General features: G+C 40.6%; 1 protein-coding gene across 2 annotated transcripts; it reads left to right on the top strand.

Moving 5' to 3' along the window:
• Positions 1–4,754: 4,754 nt before the first annotated feature.
• Positions 4,755–17,369, top strand: ccnt2a (cyclin T2a). 2 transcript variants are annotated; one of them, XM_085374428.1, is made up of 10 exons: positions 4,755–4,929; positions 5,633–5,714; positions 5,807–5,935; positions 6,239–6,299; positions 7,496–7,558; positions 8,987–9,032; positions 12,590–12,753; positions 12,918–12,988; positions 14,116–15,391; positions 15,568–17,369. In XM_085374428.1, the coding sequence occupies exons 1-10, from the start codon at positions 4,772–4,774 to the stop codon at positions 15,639–15,641; spliced, it is 2,124 nt and encodes a 707-aa protein (XP_085230554.1). In that variant the 5' UTR covers positions 4,755–4,771; the 3' UTR covers positions 15,642–17,369. The 2 variants fall into 2 exon arrangements, with proteins under 2 accessions (XP_085230554.1, XP_085230553.1); XM_085374427.1 differs by having other exon boundaries at positions 14,116–15,608.
• Positions 17,370–17,436: the final 67 nt, after the last annotated feature.

Here is a 17,436-nt window from a genome sequence, read left to right as displayed (position 1 = left end):
TCAGGCTGTGATGTTCTCCTTTATAGTGGACAGAAATATTTGGAGTGGCACAAATAATTTGTGTGGCATCTTATTGAATGCAGAACAGCTGATTGTTCTGTAAATAGTTTGAAATGGTTATTTAATAAGGGTAAAATGTAAATGGCTGCAAATAACTTTGTTGTTTGCAAAACTTGTGCTTATGATTTTAAAATTGACAATTTATATTTGCATTTGAAGTTATGAAATATGATTCATTAAACATGTTTGTGGTTGTTACAGTAAAAAATATAACTTTTTCTACTCGGAGTTTATGTTTTTTGTCTGATTTTAGGTCAATTGTGTTAATAGAGTATGTCAAAATGAAAACATAACTGTAAATTCAGACACGTGAGGTTGTGCTGAAAAGAATGATACCAAACAAGGCAAAGTAAATAGTTTTTAAAGGTAAAATCAAAAGTAGTTAAAAATGGCCAATTATACCCTGGACCCCAGAGGGTTAAACTTTTTTTTTTTTAAGTAACGCAATAGTTACTTTTCAAGTAATTAATTACTTTTAGAATCTTGTAACTCAGTTACTAACTCAGTTACTTTTTTGAAGAAGTAACTAGTAACTATAATTAATTACTTTTTCAAAGTAACTTGCCCAACACTGGACATAATACAGATAGGAGTTTTCGGCCTGCGACTTCTTTTGTTCGTTACTTGTCCAGTTTCCTCATTGTTTATAAGGACACACTGCATTGGACTGCAGCTAATAACTCTTTGGGAATCCACTTGTTGATACAAAAATATCATTCCATCTCTGTCAAACTGTGTTATTGTTTCCTTTTTAGCACAGCTTCAACTAAAGTGGGAAGAAATTGTGTGTTTTTGTGAAAAGCTGCAAGTACGAAAGTGCCTAAAGATACAATTTAAAAATAGCTTTTTGTTGTTATGTGTGGACACGACACTGGTTCATCTCTTTGGGTAGATACAAATGGTCAGGTAAAACGACTGGACCAAGGACAGAACAAGCAGCCAATGTCCAAAGAAAAACTTTGAAAACCTTCAAAGGTCTGGAGAACTATGATGAAAGACCACTTCTCAAAATGACAGTACAGTCTGCTGTTAAAGTTTTGCAACAGCTACCTGTCATGCTTAGATTTCATTTATAATGTTTGCATTTTACTCTTACAGCCTTAGAGGGTGAAGCCCCCACTTACATGATTGAATGGCTTCACATCCTACATTACAAGTCAGGTTTTTAGGGCCACAGATCAGGGCCTTCTTATGATTCTGCATACCTGTCAGAAAACGAAGTGATTGTGACAATATTTGGGTCGTGCTTTGTGTTTTATGTTCATTTTGGTTGCTTATATGCATCTTGTGTCATTGTTATAATATTGATTGTTTCTTACTGAATCTAAAGCAATTTGTGGCTGTTCTCATTTTAAGAAGTGCTGTATAAATACAATTTTACTTACTCAATGGAAGCTAAAGTTTGTTCTTATGGCTCAATGGTCTTTGTGTCTCTTTATGTACACTGAACAAAAATATAAACGCAACACTTTTGTTTTTGCTCCCATTCCCCATGGGATGGACGTAGAGACCTAAAATTCATTCCAGATACACAATATAACCATCCCTCCCAAACAGTGGTCACAAATCAGTCCAAATGTGTGGTAGTGGGCACATCTGCTATATTGAGATAATCCATCCCACCTCACAGGTGTGCCACATCAGGATGCTGATCTGACATCATGAGTAGTGCACAGGTGTACCTCAGACTGCCCACAACAAAAGGCCACCCTGGAATGTGCAGTTTTTTGCGCTATTGGGGGTCTGGGGACCCAGAACCGGTCAGTATCTGGTGTGACCACCATTTGCCTCGTGCAGTGCAACACATCGTCGCATGGAGTCTATCAGATTGTCAATTGTGGCCTGTGGAATGTTGGTCCACTCCACTTCAATGGCTGTGCGAGGTTGTTGGATATTCATGGGAACTGGTACACGCTGTCGTATACGCCGGTCAAGCACATCCCGAACATGCTCAATGGGTGACATGTCCGGTGAGTATGCTGGCCATGCAAGAACTGGGACATTCTCAGCTGCCATCTGCCCTGAACAATGTGAACCATGATTCATCCGTGAAGCGCACACCTCTCCAACGTGCCAGACGCCATCGAATGTGAGCATTTGCCCACACAAGTCTGTTACGGCGACGAGCTGGAGTCAGGTCAAGACCCCGATGAGGACGACGGGCATGCAGTTGAGCGTCCCTGAGACGGTTTCTGACAGTTTGTGCAGAAATTGTTTGGTTGTGCAAACCAATTGTTCCAGCAGCTGTCTGGGTGGCTGTTCTCAGACGATCTTGGAGGTGAACCTGCTGGATGTGGAGGTCCTGGGCTGGTGTGGTTACACGAGGTCTGCGGTTGTGAGGCCGGTTGGATGTGCTGCCATATTCTCTGAAACGCCTGTGGAGATGGCTTATGGTTGAGAAATGAACATTCAATGCACGGGCGACAGATCTGGTTGACATTCCTGCTGTCAGCATGCCAATTGCACGCTCCCTCATTGCTTGTGGAATCTGTGGCATTTTGCTGTGAGACAAAACTGCACATTCCAGGGTGGCCTTTTGTTGTGGGCAGTCTGAGGTACACCTGTGCACTACTCATGATGTCAGATCAGCATCCTGATGTGGCACACCTGTGAGGTGGGATGGATTATCTCAATATAGCAGATGTGCCCACTACCACACATTTGGACTGATTTGTGACCACTGTCTGGGAGGGATGGTTATATTGTGTATCTGGAATGAATTTTAGGTCTCTACGTCCATCCCATGGGGAATGGGAGCAAAAACAAAAGTGTTGCGTTTATATTTTTGTTCAGTGTATTTCCCCTTTCTCTCAGAAGGACTGTTATTTTAACTGCTTTCTGTCTCTTCATTTTTCTGGATCTCATCAGTGAGCCATTCATAGATGAGCATATCAGTAGTTTCTGAGCCACGCATTCCTGACATGTTCATTTTTACGAAATGTGGGACACTGTCCAGGTGTGTGAGACAAAGGAACGAGAGATAAAATCCTGTTTAGTTCCATAAAAAGTAGGACATCTAGCCATCCAAAGCGGAGATTATTGTAGGCAATCAGTGGTTCCGGCCTCTGAGGAATAGAAGATAAATGTATTAACTTCAATTTTAAATCATTAGCAGTCTTTAAAACATTAATAAATGTAAATTACAATGTAGTTTTAAAGCATCTTTTTTGACTTTAGGAGCAACAGGCCGTGATAAGACCTCAATATAACTCCAATATACATTGGTGTACCCAGGGAGAGAGGTTGAAAACCTTTAATTTATTTGGAAACACATCAGTGAGGATCTCACCTGATCTCATAACACCTAGAGGTTACTCAAGAAAACACGACAAAGACTGTACTTGAGGAAAGACTTGAGATGACGGAGGACATTTGGCATGTCAACTACAATCCTCAGCAGCTTCTACAGATACAGTTAGCGTTAGAGTGTCTTCAGGTCCTCAGTCACAGTGTGGCATGGAAGCTGGACTGTTCAAAAGCTCCAATATATCACTTGAGCAGCCTTCTCATCAGTACAGGACAGCTAAGCCACAAGGGTTGTTAGGAGAACCCACAACAACATTAAGGACAATACACACCCATAACACAGTCTGTTTATGCTTCTTCTCTTGAGCAGAAGTTAAAAGAGTCTGAAATTCAGGACTAAAAGACCCCAGAATATTCTTCCACAAGCAATCAGACTCCTGAACAAGACATACACTCACCCACTGCTACTGTTGACTCCTTCTTCTTTTGGCTAGTCTGTTTAAGGTTTGCCGCAGTGGCCAAAGTATTTTATCTGCCTCCATCTGGTATCCCTTGCATCCTCTCTGCCACAACAACCCTCCACGTGTCCTTTTTCACTACATCCACAAGCCTGTTCTTTAGCTCAGGAGGTAGAGCAGGTCATCTACTAACTGGAAGGTTGGTGGTTTGATCCCTGGATGCCAAACATGCTTGGGCAAGATACTAACCCCAAGATGCTCTTGTAGGGGTGTGAATGTTTGATAGAATGTACATAGCATAGAAAACAAAATTGCTTGGGTGAATGAGGCAGAAAAAAGGGCTATATAAGAACCAACAGCATCTTCTGTGGTCTTCCTCTTTTCCTCCTGCCTGGCAGCTCCACATTCAACATCCTTTAATATATCCACATTCACTCCTCTGCACAAGTTCAAACCATTCAAGCCTTGCTTCTCAAATCTTGTATCTTAACTGCTTAGCCTTAGCCGTCCCTCTGATATGCTCATTAAGAATCCTGTCCATTGTGGTTATTGCCAATGAAATTTATAACATCTACAACTAGGCTTCCCGGCTTTTTGTCAGGTCAAACCATTATCCATTATTACACTAATTAAGATCTGTTACTAGACTTGCGCAATGCAAGGGACAACTAAGGCTTTCAAGCTTAAACATTTTTTAAACTCATTTCACTGTTTCTATGTATTACTTGCACTTTCTTTTGTCCATTTCTTTGATCTTTTTTTTGCATTTATATAATTGTTTTGTGGGAAGGGAGGCTGGGAAAATAAAAGTTTCATTATACTGTGTAATACTGTAAAACTGTAAAGCATTATATTTATTTCTATCGTGCATGTGACAATATAACCTTTGCAATAAAGCAGTCTTCATTTATTTAAAAACCGGGCACACAAGTCGGAAAAGTTGCGTTTCCTGTGCGACACTGACGTCATATCCTCTTTCTTGATGCCCAAGCAAACGTTGGAGAGTAATGGCGGCGTGCCGGGGGTCTTCGTCGAAATGGTTTTTCACCCGGGAACAGCTCGAAAACACGCCGTCTCGCCGAAGTGGAGTAGACGCAGATCGAGAACTCTCCTACCGACAGCAAGCGGCAAATCTGATCCAAGATATGGGTCAAAGACTCAACGTGTATCCTTTGTAAATATCTCCTCCTCCAGCAGCCTGGACGGAGACATGGCGCTAACTAACCGTTAGCTATGCCCGTTAGCTGATTTTGAACCGCTTTTGAGGTTCGGGAGCTTGGCGCGGGACTTTTCAGTTGGTGTGCTTTGTTTTGTTATGTTCTTGAAAAATATTTTAGCTTATTAAGTCGTTTACCTTTAAGAACAGTAATGCATTTCACTCTTAATTGTTTTCCCTTTTGGCTTCGCGCTAATGTAGCATGCTAGTTATTTCCCTAGCTAATAGTTCGCGTGTTGAAGGCCTTGAAGCGAATTTGTAGCTTCGATTGGCCCACAGAAATACACAGCTTCACAAAAAAATCATTTATTTACTGGATAACGTTATATTTCCATAGTTTGGTCTGTAGTAAGTGTTTTTTTAAAATCCATTAATTTCCCTCTTCTGGTTTATATTAATGTCACTGTACCGACACAAATACAAACTTTAGATTTCTCTCTACGCTCAGTGATTTTTGTTATTTAGGCCATTATTTAAAGCTAATAAGATGCGAATCGTGACTCTATAAACTGTCAAATTGCCGTTTTTGTTGAAAAAGTTGACGTATATCGGCTCCTTCAGCTGGTTAAGACTGTGTGTATGTTGACATAAATATAAGAGCATTTGTTTTGCTCTGACCTTAAGCTTAATATTTCCTTGACTCTCCCTTCAGCTCTCAATTAACAATAAACACAGCAATCGTTTACATGCATAGATTTTATATGCACCATTCTTTCAGCAAATTCCATAGGAATGTAAGTAGTAATATAGCTAGCTCTCTTGTTTACCACCAGCCACCTGTTGAGTAGATTTGACAGATATACTTGCATTTTAATTTTTTATACAGATAATCTCTCCAACCACCCTATTCTTGGCTGCAAAAGTGGAAGAGCAACCTCGGAAACTCGAACATGTAATCAAAGTTGCACATGCTTGCCTAAATCCCCAAGAACCGCCTCTAGACATAAAAAGTAATGTAAGTATCGGCATCTGTGCATATTGTATTGTTTAAAAAAAAATTCTTTCCTGTTGTCTCAGTGGTCATGGTTTGCCTGTGTTAAAGCGGCTGGGCCGCATTTCCCTACGCTGTAAAACGGTTCTGATTATTCTGCACTGGCCTGCAGTTGGTGTGTACAAAACAAATCACCCATCAAGGCTTGCAGTAATAGTGTAATGAGCCTCTCTGTTTGGAGTTTTGGCCATTTGCAATCAGATGTTAGGGGTTTAGATTAATAGACACATTACAGTTGTGTTGTAATGACTGTCTATCAAACTTCAGGCATACCTCCAGCAAGCTCAAGAGCTGGTGATACTTGAATCCATAGTGCTGCAGACCCTGGGTGAGTAGTGGTGACTGGAGTGGATGACTTGAGAGCGGTTTGTTTGTCAATATCATTGGTTAATTATAAGTAAGGGAGTAGTGCTATTGATTACTGATGACTTTGTTTATCACAGCCTGCTGACTGAAATGTTTTATTTGCATATGGTTGTTTTCACATACATGTTTTCAGTGAATCATGTAAAGGTGACATGTCACTCTCTTTTTGCTAATGCTAGTTACGAATGTGGCACTGATTTTTATTTATTTATTTTTCTCCATCTAATTGCAAAATTCTATGTTGCAACGAGGGATGCACCGATCCAACTTTTCCCATTTGTGATACCTAAAGCGTATCTGCTGATACTTTGTAGTGATTTTATACCATTGTTGAAATATGTATTCTTCACTAGGAAGAGACTTGGGATAGTTTTTCGTTTGTTTTTAATGTAATGTTAGGCAACATGAGATTAATCTTAAACATCACTTTCTTAGATTATATGTAAAACAAGAGCTAAGAAAGGAGTACCCTAGATAAATTACATTTCGTGGATCTGCAGTGATTAGTAAAATGTTACATGAAAACTTACACAAAACATTCCATTATTTATTGTGGGTAAATAGATTTATTAGTGTTATTTCTGTCATTTATTTGCTATAGCACTATTTGAGCTCAAAATGCACATAGCTCTATGTTACAGTCATGCTTGTTTCTCCTTTTGTTCCTAGACTAGAGAAGTGTTATATAACTGCAAATACTGTACATTACATAAAAGCTTCCCCACAAGTGCCCCAGAACAATCATCCTTCTGGCTTCTACATCACACGTCTGTGAGACAGAACGAGATGGAGTCAAATAGATCGGGTGTAGATTGGGTCATTAGCCTTGATATTGCGCCAGCTTTTTGAGTCACAGTTGGACAGATACCAATCCCAGTATTGGATTGATGCATCTCTGGTTTGACTAGAACAGTTTGTGCTCTCCTACTTCAATCGTGGAAAATCTGTTTATACAAGTTAATTAAGTCTCACTTCAAATGTACCCAATTTCATTATCAAGCTCCAAAATCTACTTTTAACAACAGTACACAGATGTGTACTAATATTAATTGATTGCAAATTCCCTTGCTTTTTTACCTTTTTTTTTTAATCACAAAATGACATGTCACCTCCCAGCTATGTCTGTGTTGAACTCACCTGTCATGTATTTTGTTCCAGGCTTTGAAATAACTATTGATCACCCACACACTGATGTGGTGAAATGTACCCAGCTAGTGCGAGGTAGAGGCTTCCTTCTTTGCTCTTTGTGCCCTCTGCTCTTGTTTATCCCACCTCAGATGTGGGTGGGGAGGGGGAAGAAAACCTTGCTGATTTAATGCTTACGTGAAAACACTTAACCTTGTGTTTTGTTTTTTGTTTTTTCCTTCACATTGTTTTTGACATAGCATAAACGCTTATTAAAGCAAGACTGAGATGAAATTAGTTTTGAGATATTACTATTTCATATAACTAGAATATAACTGTAATCTTTAATAAACCAATGGCTACAAAAATTCAGCTAGAAACTGTTTTCAGATTTATCTTTGTTTCTAATAAAAGCAAGAGAATGTGTGCTTTTAAAAAACGTTGTCCATCTTAATACTGCTAGGCTAGATTACCGGCAGCTACAGTCCTAAAAAAAACCCCAACCTGGTAGCTTTAAATTTCCTTCATACAAATTACTGATTGTCTAAAACTTTTGTTTGTTTGTTTGTTTTAGAAATGGGAGCTGCCTTTGTTATTGATAAATTGCTCCAGTATTGGTGGATTTTGTGTTAGCCCTCATGCATGATTTGTCTGCCTCACTAAACTGTAACCCAGAGTCCATGCAGCCTTTGCAGAGCAGATGAGAGCAAAGAGAGAGAAATCACCACTCAGAGCTGTGCATTTAAGTGTTCTGAGTTTGGAATATTCTTAAAATAAGACATAATTATGAGCTGAAAATATATATTTAAATTTCAGATTACACATACTTATTTTGCTGTCTCAGAATTAGCCTGCACCCTAATTCATAATGATATATGCATCCTCATGGCATTTGTGATCGTTTGACAAACATTTATTCCTATTATACTTGAGTTAGTGAAACCCTTAACAAAAGGACTATATTTAGGTTGCCAGAAATTCTTCTGTGCAGGAAAAAAACTACCAAAACGTTAATATTTTCTGTCATCCAGGAATGTATTGCTACCATTCTACTTTGTGCACATGACATATAAATCGCACTTGTTTATGAATACAATTCAAAATGAACAAAATGTTAATTTCACTGTTTACTAGACAATAGTCTATAAGGGGTAGTATTAAATTTGTTTGTTTTTGTGGTGTAGACTAAGGACAAATTTACAGTCCATGTCCGGTTACAAACACGTCTTTACATTCCCTGTTGCCCTGTTGTATTACCTTGGAAGTGGCTTTAATTGGCTATAAGCCCTTTTTTGAGATTAACGTTTCTCTATTCAGAAAAGGTACCACAGCTTTTAAGTTTCCAAAATGTTGGACTAGCTTAGCTCAGTTTTTATCCAGTCTCGGTCTTGCCTTAATTAGTGCGTTGGAAATCTGCTTAAATGCTAAACTTGACATTCTGTCCTTATATTAATGATAAAATAATTTTGGTTTGCAGAAAAATTGATTTTTCTTTTCCTTCTGTCTTTTTCCCCTCTCTTTCAGCAAGCAAGGATCTGGCACAGACTTCCTATTTCATGGCTACCAACAGGTTGTTATCCTGCCCCTCTTTGTTGCACTTTGACTGCACACCATAGCTTCCTGTAATGCAGGGTACCCTTTCAGTGTCCAACCGGCCCTACTTGCACTGGTGGTTGTTGGGACGCTTGCCTCCTCCCCTCAGCTCCCCTCCCTTCTTCCCAAGGTAGCGGGACGTGGTGGCTTGTAGCGTTACCGGCCCCAGTTGCAGTGCGGTGTATTGTACAAGGGACCACGTGTTGGCACAGATGGGTTGAATGCAAAATGTGAAGTGTAGTGGTGCGCTTGAAACCCACACGTTTGTTCGGTTGCGAAAAAGTGCATAATTCTAAAAGAAAGACACTTTGGTAGCCTGAATAGCAGCTAAAGATTTCACAGATGTAAACATTTCTCATAGAGGGCCTTCGGTAAGTACCGCAGATTAATTCTTAAAATGTTGTTTTTCATATGAATCTGTTCAAAATGTATCATCTCTTTAGATATCTTCAGCCTTTGTAATGTTTGCTTGTCATTAAATGCACTTCTAGTTCAAAGTTGATTTAAGCTTAAGAAGAAGCTAATTATAACCCATTAAGGACCTGTAAAAAAATCAGGGTTTTACCATTAGCCCAGGTTGGTCCACTTGAGCCACACCATGCTAAGTCAAGCAATCCTGACATGCATTTCCACTACAGCCTTACAGCAGGATAGGAGTGAGTGACACAGCCTCAACAATATATCACCATAATTTGCGATACTGATGTTTATGACAATTTAGAGAAAGAGATCATGTTTAGCGGTTATTGCAGCTTGCAGGCAGCAACATTTAGTGCAGATAAAATGAAGGACGTTTTCCATCTTTCTTTTCCAGTGAGCTGCTGTCATTTATGACAGGTTACATAAATAATGCTGCATTATATTGCAATGGCAGGAAGAGAGCACAAGAGTTGCCAAAGTAGACTTTTCAATTAAATTTGAAACAACTTTAATAACTAAATTAGGTCTTCAGCAGCTACACGATTTTGTCATATAACTGACGGTGCTGTGAAAAATGTTTTTCTACTTTCACTTTGGCTCGAGCTCTTTTTAGTAACCCTCTTAAAGCCCTGCTTCTCTACTGTGTAAGTGAATCGGGAGTATAGGATCATATTGGTTTTTGCCAAAACTTGAGATGATATGTATCTACACAGAAACTCTGATTCAGAGTGCAGAGGGAGATGATCTCTTTGCTTCTGACCAGCCAATCGGTGCCGTGCAGTCTGACGACGTCACAATTTAGTACCTGCTCAGATAGCTTGGAACTCGGCCTAGCAGGCACTACTTTAGTACCTGGTACTATGAACTAATGGAAGGCTGTGGCGAGTCGCTCCAAGTAGGTACTAATGGAAAAGAGCCTTTAGTTTGACTCCTGTGTTGTTAGCGTTTCATTTTACTAGTTATTAGCTGCTCGTAAATGGCCTGTATTTGTATAGCGCTTTACTCAGTCCCTAAGGACCCCAAAACATTTAGTCCTTCACCCATTCACACACACATTCACACACCGCTGATGGCAGCTACATTGTAGCCACAGCTGCCCTGGGGCGCACTGACAGAGGCGAGGCTGCCGGACACTGGCGCCACCGGGCCCTCTGACCACCACCAGTAGGCAATGGGTGAAGTGTCTTGCCCAAGGACACAACGACCAAGACTGTCCGAGCCGGGCTTGAACCGGCAACCTTCCGATTACAAGACGAACTCCAAACTCTTGAGCCACGATCGCCCCAATAACAATAGTTGAACTCGTTTTCTGCAATTGAAAACCAAACCTTAGCTGTTGTAGGATGCTTTTTTTTGAAAGCTCTTCAGTGGTAAACTGCTCTCTTCCATGAAAAGCAGATAAGTTGTAGCAAATAGAATGTGTTTATCGCTGCATTACTGATCTTTATCAGTGGTTCAAGGAAATGACTATTATTGCTGTGTGGTGCAGTGGAAAAACAGTTGTACCATTTACTGCATGGCTTGGCACAACTTTACCTCTGCTATGGAAAAACCCAAATATGATGCGCAACTAATTTCATCAAATCATTTAGTGTGCGTGTGGTTTTTGTTTTCAGTCAAATTGGTTAAACATACATTTATATAGAGAGCGAGCATATAAAGCATTGGCTTTGATAACTGTCATCATCACAACATTTAGACATATTCCAGGCATTGTACTCTCTGCAGTGTTTAAAATGTACTGATGCAGAAGTTATTGAAAGCTGTTTTTCTCCCTACAACGGCATTAATAATTTATTAAAATGTTGTTAAATTTAACTATGAAGTCGACTGTCTTCCTTTAGGCTTTTTGATTATGGATTAAGGTCCCATTAGCAGTGAGATGTTGTGCAGAGATCTAAATCGTGGCCTTGGTACACTTGAAATGTCCAATGATAGCTCCTACAAAAAAAGCGAACACCCCCCCCACCCCCCCATAATTAAGAACCTAACCTTTGTTTTTCTTATATTTTAGCTGTCAGTGTTTTACTGGTAATAGTAGTTAGTCTGTATTCTGCAGTGACCCTTACAGGTCGAACCTGTGCAAAACCACACTGAGCACAATGGCACAAAAATTCAAAAACACAGGAAAAGTGATTTGTGGAACACAATAACTTGATGGACCAGGTGCATAAGTGACAGTCCTAACAGTAAACGGCCACAGTATTATTTAATTACACACATTACGTTGACTCTTTTTCTCCCTCTAACACTGAAAAACCCTCTGCTTCCGCTGAGTGTCTCTGCTTCATATCTTCTGGTTTCTGTCACTTCTGCAGCTGGTCCATCACATTACGCGAGTTAGATTTTGTTTGTTCGACTTCTGTTGTGCTTTGTGTGCCTTAGCAACATTTTCCTATTTGCTGGCATTTGCTTACATTTCAGTACATTTAAACTCGTGGCCACCGTAGTATTCTCATGTTTGCAGTTGAGTTTTACAGATACATGTCAAACTGAACTGCAGTTATACGTATTTAATTAGGGTTTTAAACTTCATTCAGTACAATCATACCTATACAACAGGGCTGTTAAGTTGTATGCCTTCATTGCCCTGATGTTGAGCCACCTGATTAAGCAATTTAAACACAGTTCAGAGAGAGAAGGGGGGGGCAGGGGGTGCTGTAGGAAGGTACCCTTGTCAGATAACTGTATGATGATGTCATTGTTGCATGGGTGGCCTCATTATCCTTGTGTTTTGCAAAGACATGACTATGATTCTATGAGTGGAGTCATTCCCTACTTCACTACCTTTTTGTTGTTCTTGATATTTACATTTGTTTGTTGAATTGATTTATTACATTTTTATGATGTTTGTTACTTTTAGACACGATTAGAATGATCTCCTTATCATACCTGCAACCATACAGCTGTGCTTGTATTAAATCCTTTACTTCATAAAATCTATTTAACATGAACACTGTTAGAAAACAATGAGTCTTGAAACCTGTTCCAACATTATATTAAAGCTGTCGGCCCCCTCTTGTTTTTCTCCTTTGTCCACATGTGGGACTAATCCTGACCACACTTGCACTGAATCAACTGACTCACGTGCCTTTACCATCACACAACGTGCAGTCTGCACCTCACTACCTTCTGCCTCCAGTACAAGCCCACAGTGATTGCCTGTGTGTGCATCCATCTGGCGTGCAAGTGGTCCAACTGGGAGATCCCGGTTTCTACTGATGGGAAACACTGGTGGGAATATGTGGACAACGCTGTCACTCTGGAGCTGCTTGATGGTGAGACAGAATTTTACCTTTAATTCAGAGTAATCTCTTGCAATTTGCGTTAAGTCCTTTTCTTGGTTCTTTTGTAGGCATACTTAACCAAGACAAGTTTATAGAACTAACAGCTTTAAAAGTGACATCAGAATTTTAACAACATGCATATCCTGCATTTTCAGAGTTAACCCATGAGTTTCTGCAGATTCTGGAGAAAACGCCCAGCCGACTAAAGAGGATACGCAACTGGAGGGTAGGCTGGATTTACTGCCCTGTTTGTTAGCCATTAATGTATTTATTTTATTTTTGCAGTATTGGCAGCAGGTTTTTAAAATTGCAAATACCTCACGTAGGTGCTGTTAGAGAACTGTAGTCGAAATCTTGCCACATTGAGCATTACTGCCAGTTTGTGTAAATTATTAAAGGGCTAGTTTAAGTAGAGATAACTGACTGATGCGCAGCAGGAAAGGTTATTTATGGAGCCCAGGTGGTGTGAATGATGAGACTTGAGACATAAAGTTTCTTAAGAGAACAATGTAGGCGAAAATCACGTAGCTGCTGAAGACCTGAGGGGAAGTGGAACAAAATAAGTACAACCACAAAATAAATAAATCTGCTTACGTTAATTTCACTGCTGGAATATTCAGGACCTGTAGGGCCAAGTCCATTAACATTTCAATTTTAATTCAGTTTACCGGTAAACACATCTATGATTCCACTGTTCCATACAATAATGTGACTCTGAACATTACATTATGACATTTCACAAAAGTACAGTAGTTCACTTAAATTTCTCATTGTTTTAGGTTCATAGCTTTATCTGTACACTTCAGGCTATGTTCAGGTAGTGTTTGCAACAAACGCATACGGAAACAGCATGAAAAAAGGCAGTCGTCTAACAGACAGCACAGCCGAATTTAAGCCAACAAGTAAGAATAATCAATTAAGTGTACACTGTTTCAAAAAGAGCATGTTTAAGTGATTAAATAAGCTAGAGTGTACGGAAACAATTGTTCTCAAAGCAAAGTATAAAGAATAATGCAAATTCAATTATAGAAACAACTGACCAGCTGCCATTGCTACCGCCAAAGGTTCGAGACACTTATTGCTGAATTACTACAATTTTTATGGTTCATTTAAGAGAAGGAAAGAGCCGTGTTTCCCACGCCATTTTCGACGCCGTTCATGCTTATAGCCACAGCAGAAGCCGAAAAGTTTTCCTCCACACCCAGGTCTTATCTTATGCAGCAAATCAGGAGAGGGACCTCATATCAGCTGACGTAGGTCATGTGGCAGTGTGTAGTTGACGTGGGTTACATTTGCCATCATCTTACAGCTACAAAAACCAAAGTCATACCAGCCTTATTTTCTGTCCTGCAGGCAACGCAAGCTGCCAAAAAGCCTAAGACTGAAAACGCCCAGATGACTGACAACTCATTTCCTGGACCTTCACTGGCCCAGGACCAAGCTGATGCCTCATTTCCTGGCGTTCCTTCTTCCAACCCAGGGTTTTCCAAAGCAGGCACTACCTTTCCTATGCCCATGCTCAGCCAGTCCGGTGGAGTAGCTCTGGCTCTAGACTCCATAGCCACCACATACAATCCAGGTAGCCACAGTGAATGGCCCCAGGGCAACCAGAGCCAGCAAGGATACTCTACCACCTGTATAAAACAAGAATCACTCAGCATCCCTATCCCAGAATCTTTGCAAACTTCTACTTCCTCTTTGCTTCAGCATCCAATGGTATACAAGACTGAAAAAATAGATTTCAACCCAGTCAAACAAGAACAAAAGGGAGCTGGTGCGAGTGGAGCTGCTAAGCATCAACTAGCACATCAGTCTGCTTACCCTCCACCAGCTCAGCCGTCTCCAGCTCAGAAGCTGTCACTGGATAAATACAGAGAGAAACATGCTGCAGAGCTGGCTGCCTCCGGGCAGAAACGTAGGCAGGAACAGCATGGTGGAGTAATGGACTGTGATGTAAGGGAGGATTTGTTGTCCTCCTCTTCTAGCTATGCACCATCCGTGATGAGCCAAGGAGACAACAGAAAACAAACAGTCCATGGCAGTGGTGGCAGCGCTACAGCTTCCCCAAAGAAAATGAAAGTGCCCTCCTCATCTTCGGGCCAAGATAGACGCCATCACAGTGACAAACGGGACAAAAGCTCGCTTAAAGTTCGCTTAGCTGTGCCGGGGGCCAGCAGTGGTTCCCAGCTGGATAAAAGCAGTCAACAGATGAGCAAAGATGAGCTTAAAATGAAGATTAAAGTGTCGTCCTCTGAGCGTCACAGCTCATCAGATGAAAGCATGGGCACCAACAACAACAAAAGTAAACATTCCAGCCCGATGGTGAGCAAAGAGAAACATCGTGGGGCAGAGCACAACCCCCATCGCCACCATAAACACAGTCACGCCCCCACACACAGTGGCAACGGCCGCGGAGCTACAGAGGGCTCAGGCGTTGGGATAGGCCTGCTGCGAGGTCCTCCTGGACTCATCAGCATGGAAGGAACAACACATGGGCCTCCTGGGCCCACCTCCTCATCACGCAAGAGGGCATATCCAGAGCCCAGCCACAACCACCACCCTTCGGCCCCATCCTTCACTGCTAGCTCCAAAGTGAGCAAAATCTCCAAGGGTGGCTCTAGTGCTGCAGGTACTTCATCTTTTTCTTCCCCCTCTTTCCCTCCTTGCTCCTCTCCTGTACTGCAGTGTGTCTCATCTGGCTTGCAGCTCTATGGCTAACCTCCTTCCCTCCCTACCTCCACCCCACCCTTCTCCTCCTCCTTCTCCTTATTCTCGTTTCTCCTCCTCCCCTCCTGTCACACCCAGGTGGGCTGCGGACCTCTCAGCAGTACCCTCCTCCTAGTGAATCGCCACATGAAGTGGGAGAGCAGAGACACTGAGTCCACCCCTCTGCAGCCATGGCCAGCACATGAAAATGGCAACAAACTACACACAGTTCAAACTTTAAAGACTATGCTCACCTCTTTGTTAAGTGCCCTAGAAAAAAAAACCTCTATGTGATGATAAACCCTTTATTGAAAGGCAGAAAGTTATCTGCAAAAAAAAGAGTATTGTTGGACTTCTCAGCTTCTGAGATGTGAAAGATGAAAAATTATGCTTCCTGACTGTCACATCTCTGGGCTTTGGTGCTCAGTCCTCTTTCTGTTATTGTGTTGAATTGTTGCTTTGTTATTCTTCCTCCTCAAATGGGTCTAGGAACGTGTAAAAGGTGGTTGTGTGTTTGGGAAAGCTTGTTTCCGTCAGGGGGAGAAGTTCTTTCCCTACATGTCAGATCTCCATATGAGAAAACACAAGTATTACAAGTTCTATAAAAAGCAAGGAAGGTGCACTTTCCTTGCTTTCTTCCTTTTTCTTTTTTTTTTTTTTCTTTCTTTTTTATTATTTTCATTGAATCACAGTTTTGTGGTTTTTATGGAGGAAGATGGTGGCCAGGTGGAGATGCCTTCAGTTTGCTGATATTCCATTTAGTACTGTTGATGGATGCAATTTTTTAGGTGTTTAAAATTCATCTCCTAAATTACTTTCTTGTCTTGGTTTCTTTTTATACTTAAGTACTGTGCGTATGATTTGCATGTTTCAATCAAAGGGATTTGGAAGGAGAGCGCTAACTTGCTGTTTACAAAAATGGAGATAAATGTACATACGTTTTTGTATGTTTAAAGAAAAAAAGCTATACCATGACTACTCAGGTTAGGAGCTGCTTGTAAGTATAACAAGATTATTGTAATACCTATAAAAGAGTTTTATTTTGTTGATCAGTGGAGTGGGTATCATCGGGTAAATGATCGAAGCATTCCAGTGCTTCTTACAGCCTTGCTATAAGACAGTGATGTACTGTAGGTTTCCATCAGAGAATATTACTTGATTCCCTCAGCAACTGGCACATCCGACACCTACTTATCACATAAGAGCGATGCAATTTGTACCAAAAAATAATTTTTTTGGACCTCTTAAGTAGACTTGAAGCTGGATGCCAAAGGTTGTGCCTCAACAAGGAAAAAAAAATAAAGCTGGCAAGGACAGTAGTTGTGCTATTAAAGTTTACATAACCCTTTTTATTTTAACTGCATCAGACATTTCATAAAGTTGTAGCCCTTTAGATAAAAATGGAGATGCCCATTGTTCAGTCACTGATTCACAGGGTACTGTTCAGGATGAAACACTTGTTGGCTCGCTTTCATTTAGCTGTGAATAATTGGCCACAGGCAGATTGACCTGCCTGATATGTAGGTGACCTCAAATATCTGCAATGTAGACGTGCTTCATAGTTTTTGTGTATCACTGACTTTCTTTTATTCAGTTGGTTTTATTATGTTTGCAGCCCTGTCCGTGTCTGGACACGGCTTTATTATCACTTTCATACATTAAACACTCTTCCGTTGTAGATTCTTGATATGACCCAATCTTCTCTGTTTCTGACTGGGTTACTTGTTTTATGTTAAGCGTGTGCAAAATACAAATTAGGCTGAGGCTATATTGTACCCTGATTGGGGATTTGCATTCGGGCACACAGGATTACTGCAGTTGTAGAACATAAGCTAGTCTTCACATCCTTTTTCTCCATTTTTCATTTCAAAATTCCAAATAAACTTTAATGTTGCCACTACCCTGACACAGAATAAGTCCTGGTGGTCTTTGTCATTTCATGCAAAATAAAAACATACTGTACTGATT

The sequence above is a fragment of the Diplotaxodon limnothrissa genome, linkage group LG16 (assembly GCF_057381915.1).
Source record: "Diplotaxodon limnothrissa isolate DT_005_m linkage group LG16, D_limnothrissa_male_GT1.1, whole genome shotgun sequence".
NCBI classification, from domain to species: Eukaryota; Metazoa; Chordata; class Actinopteri; order Cichliformes; family Cichlidae; genus Diplotaxodon; species Diplotaxodon limnothrissa.
The sequence above is the reverse complement of the archived record's forward strand: the minus strand, read 5'-3'. Positions and strand labels throughout refer to the sequence as shown.

Bases quoted from the DNA above. Each gene is read 5' to 3' on its own strand.
- ccnt2a (XM_085374427.1), top strand. From the start codon at position 4,772: ATGGCGGCGTGCCGGGGGTCTTCGTCGAAATGGTTTTTCACCCGGGAA. The intron at 6,300-7,495 runs GTGAGTAGTGGT...ATTTTGTTCCAG, and splicing joins CATAGTGCTGCAGACCCTGG to GCTTTGAAATAACTATTGAT. The intron at 12,754-12,917 runs GTGAGACAGAAT...CTGCATTTTCAG, and splicing joins CACTCTGGAGCTGCTTGATG to AGTTAACCCATGAGTTTCTG.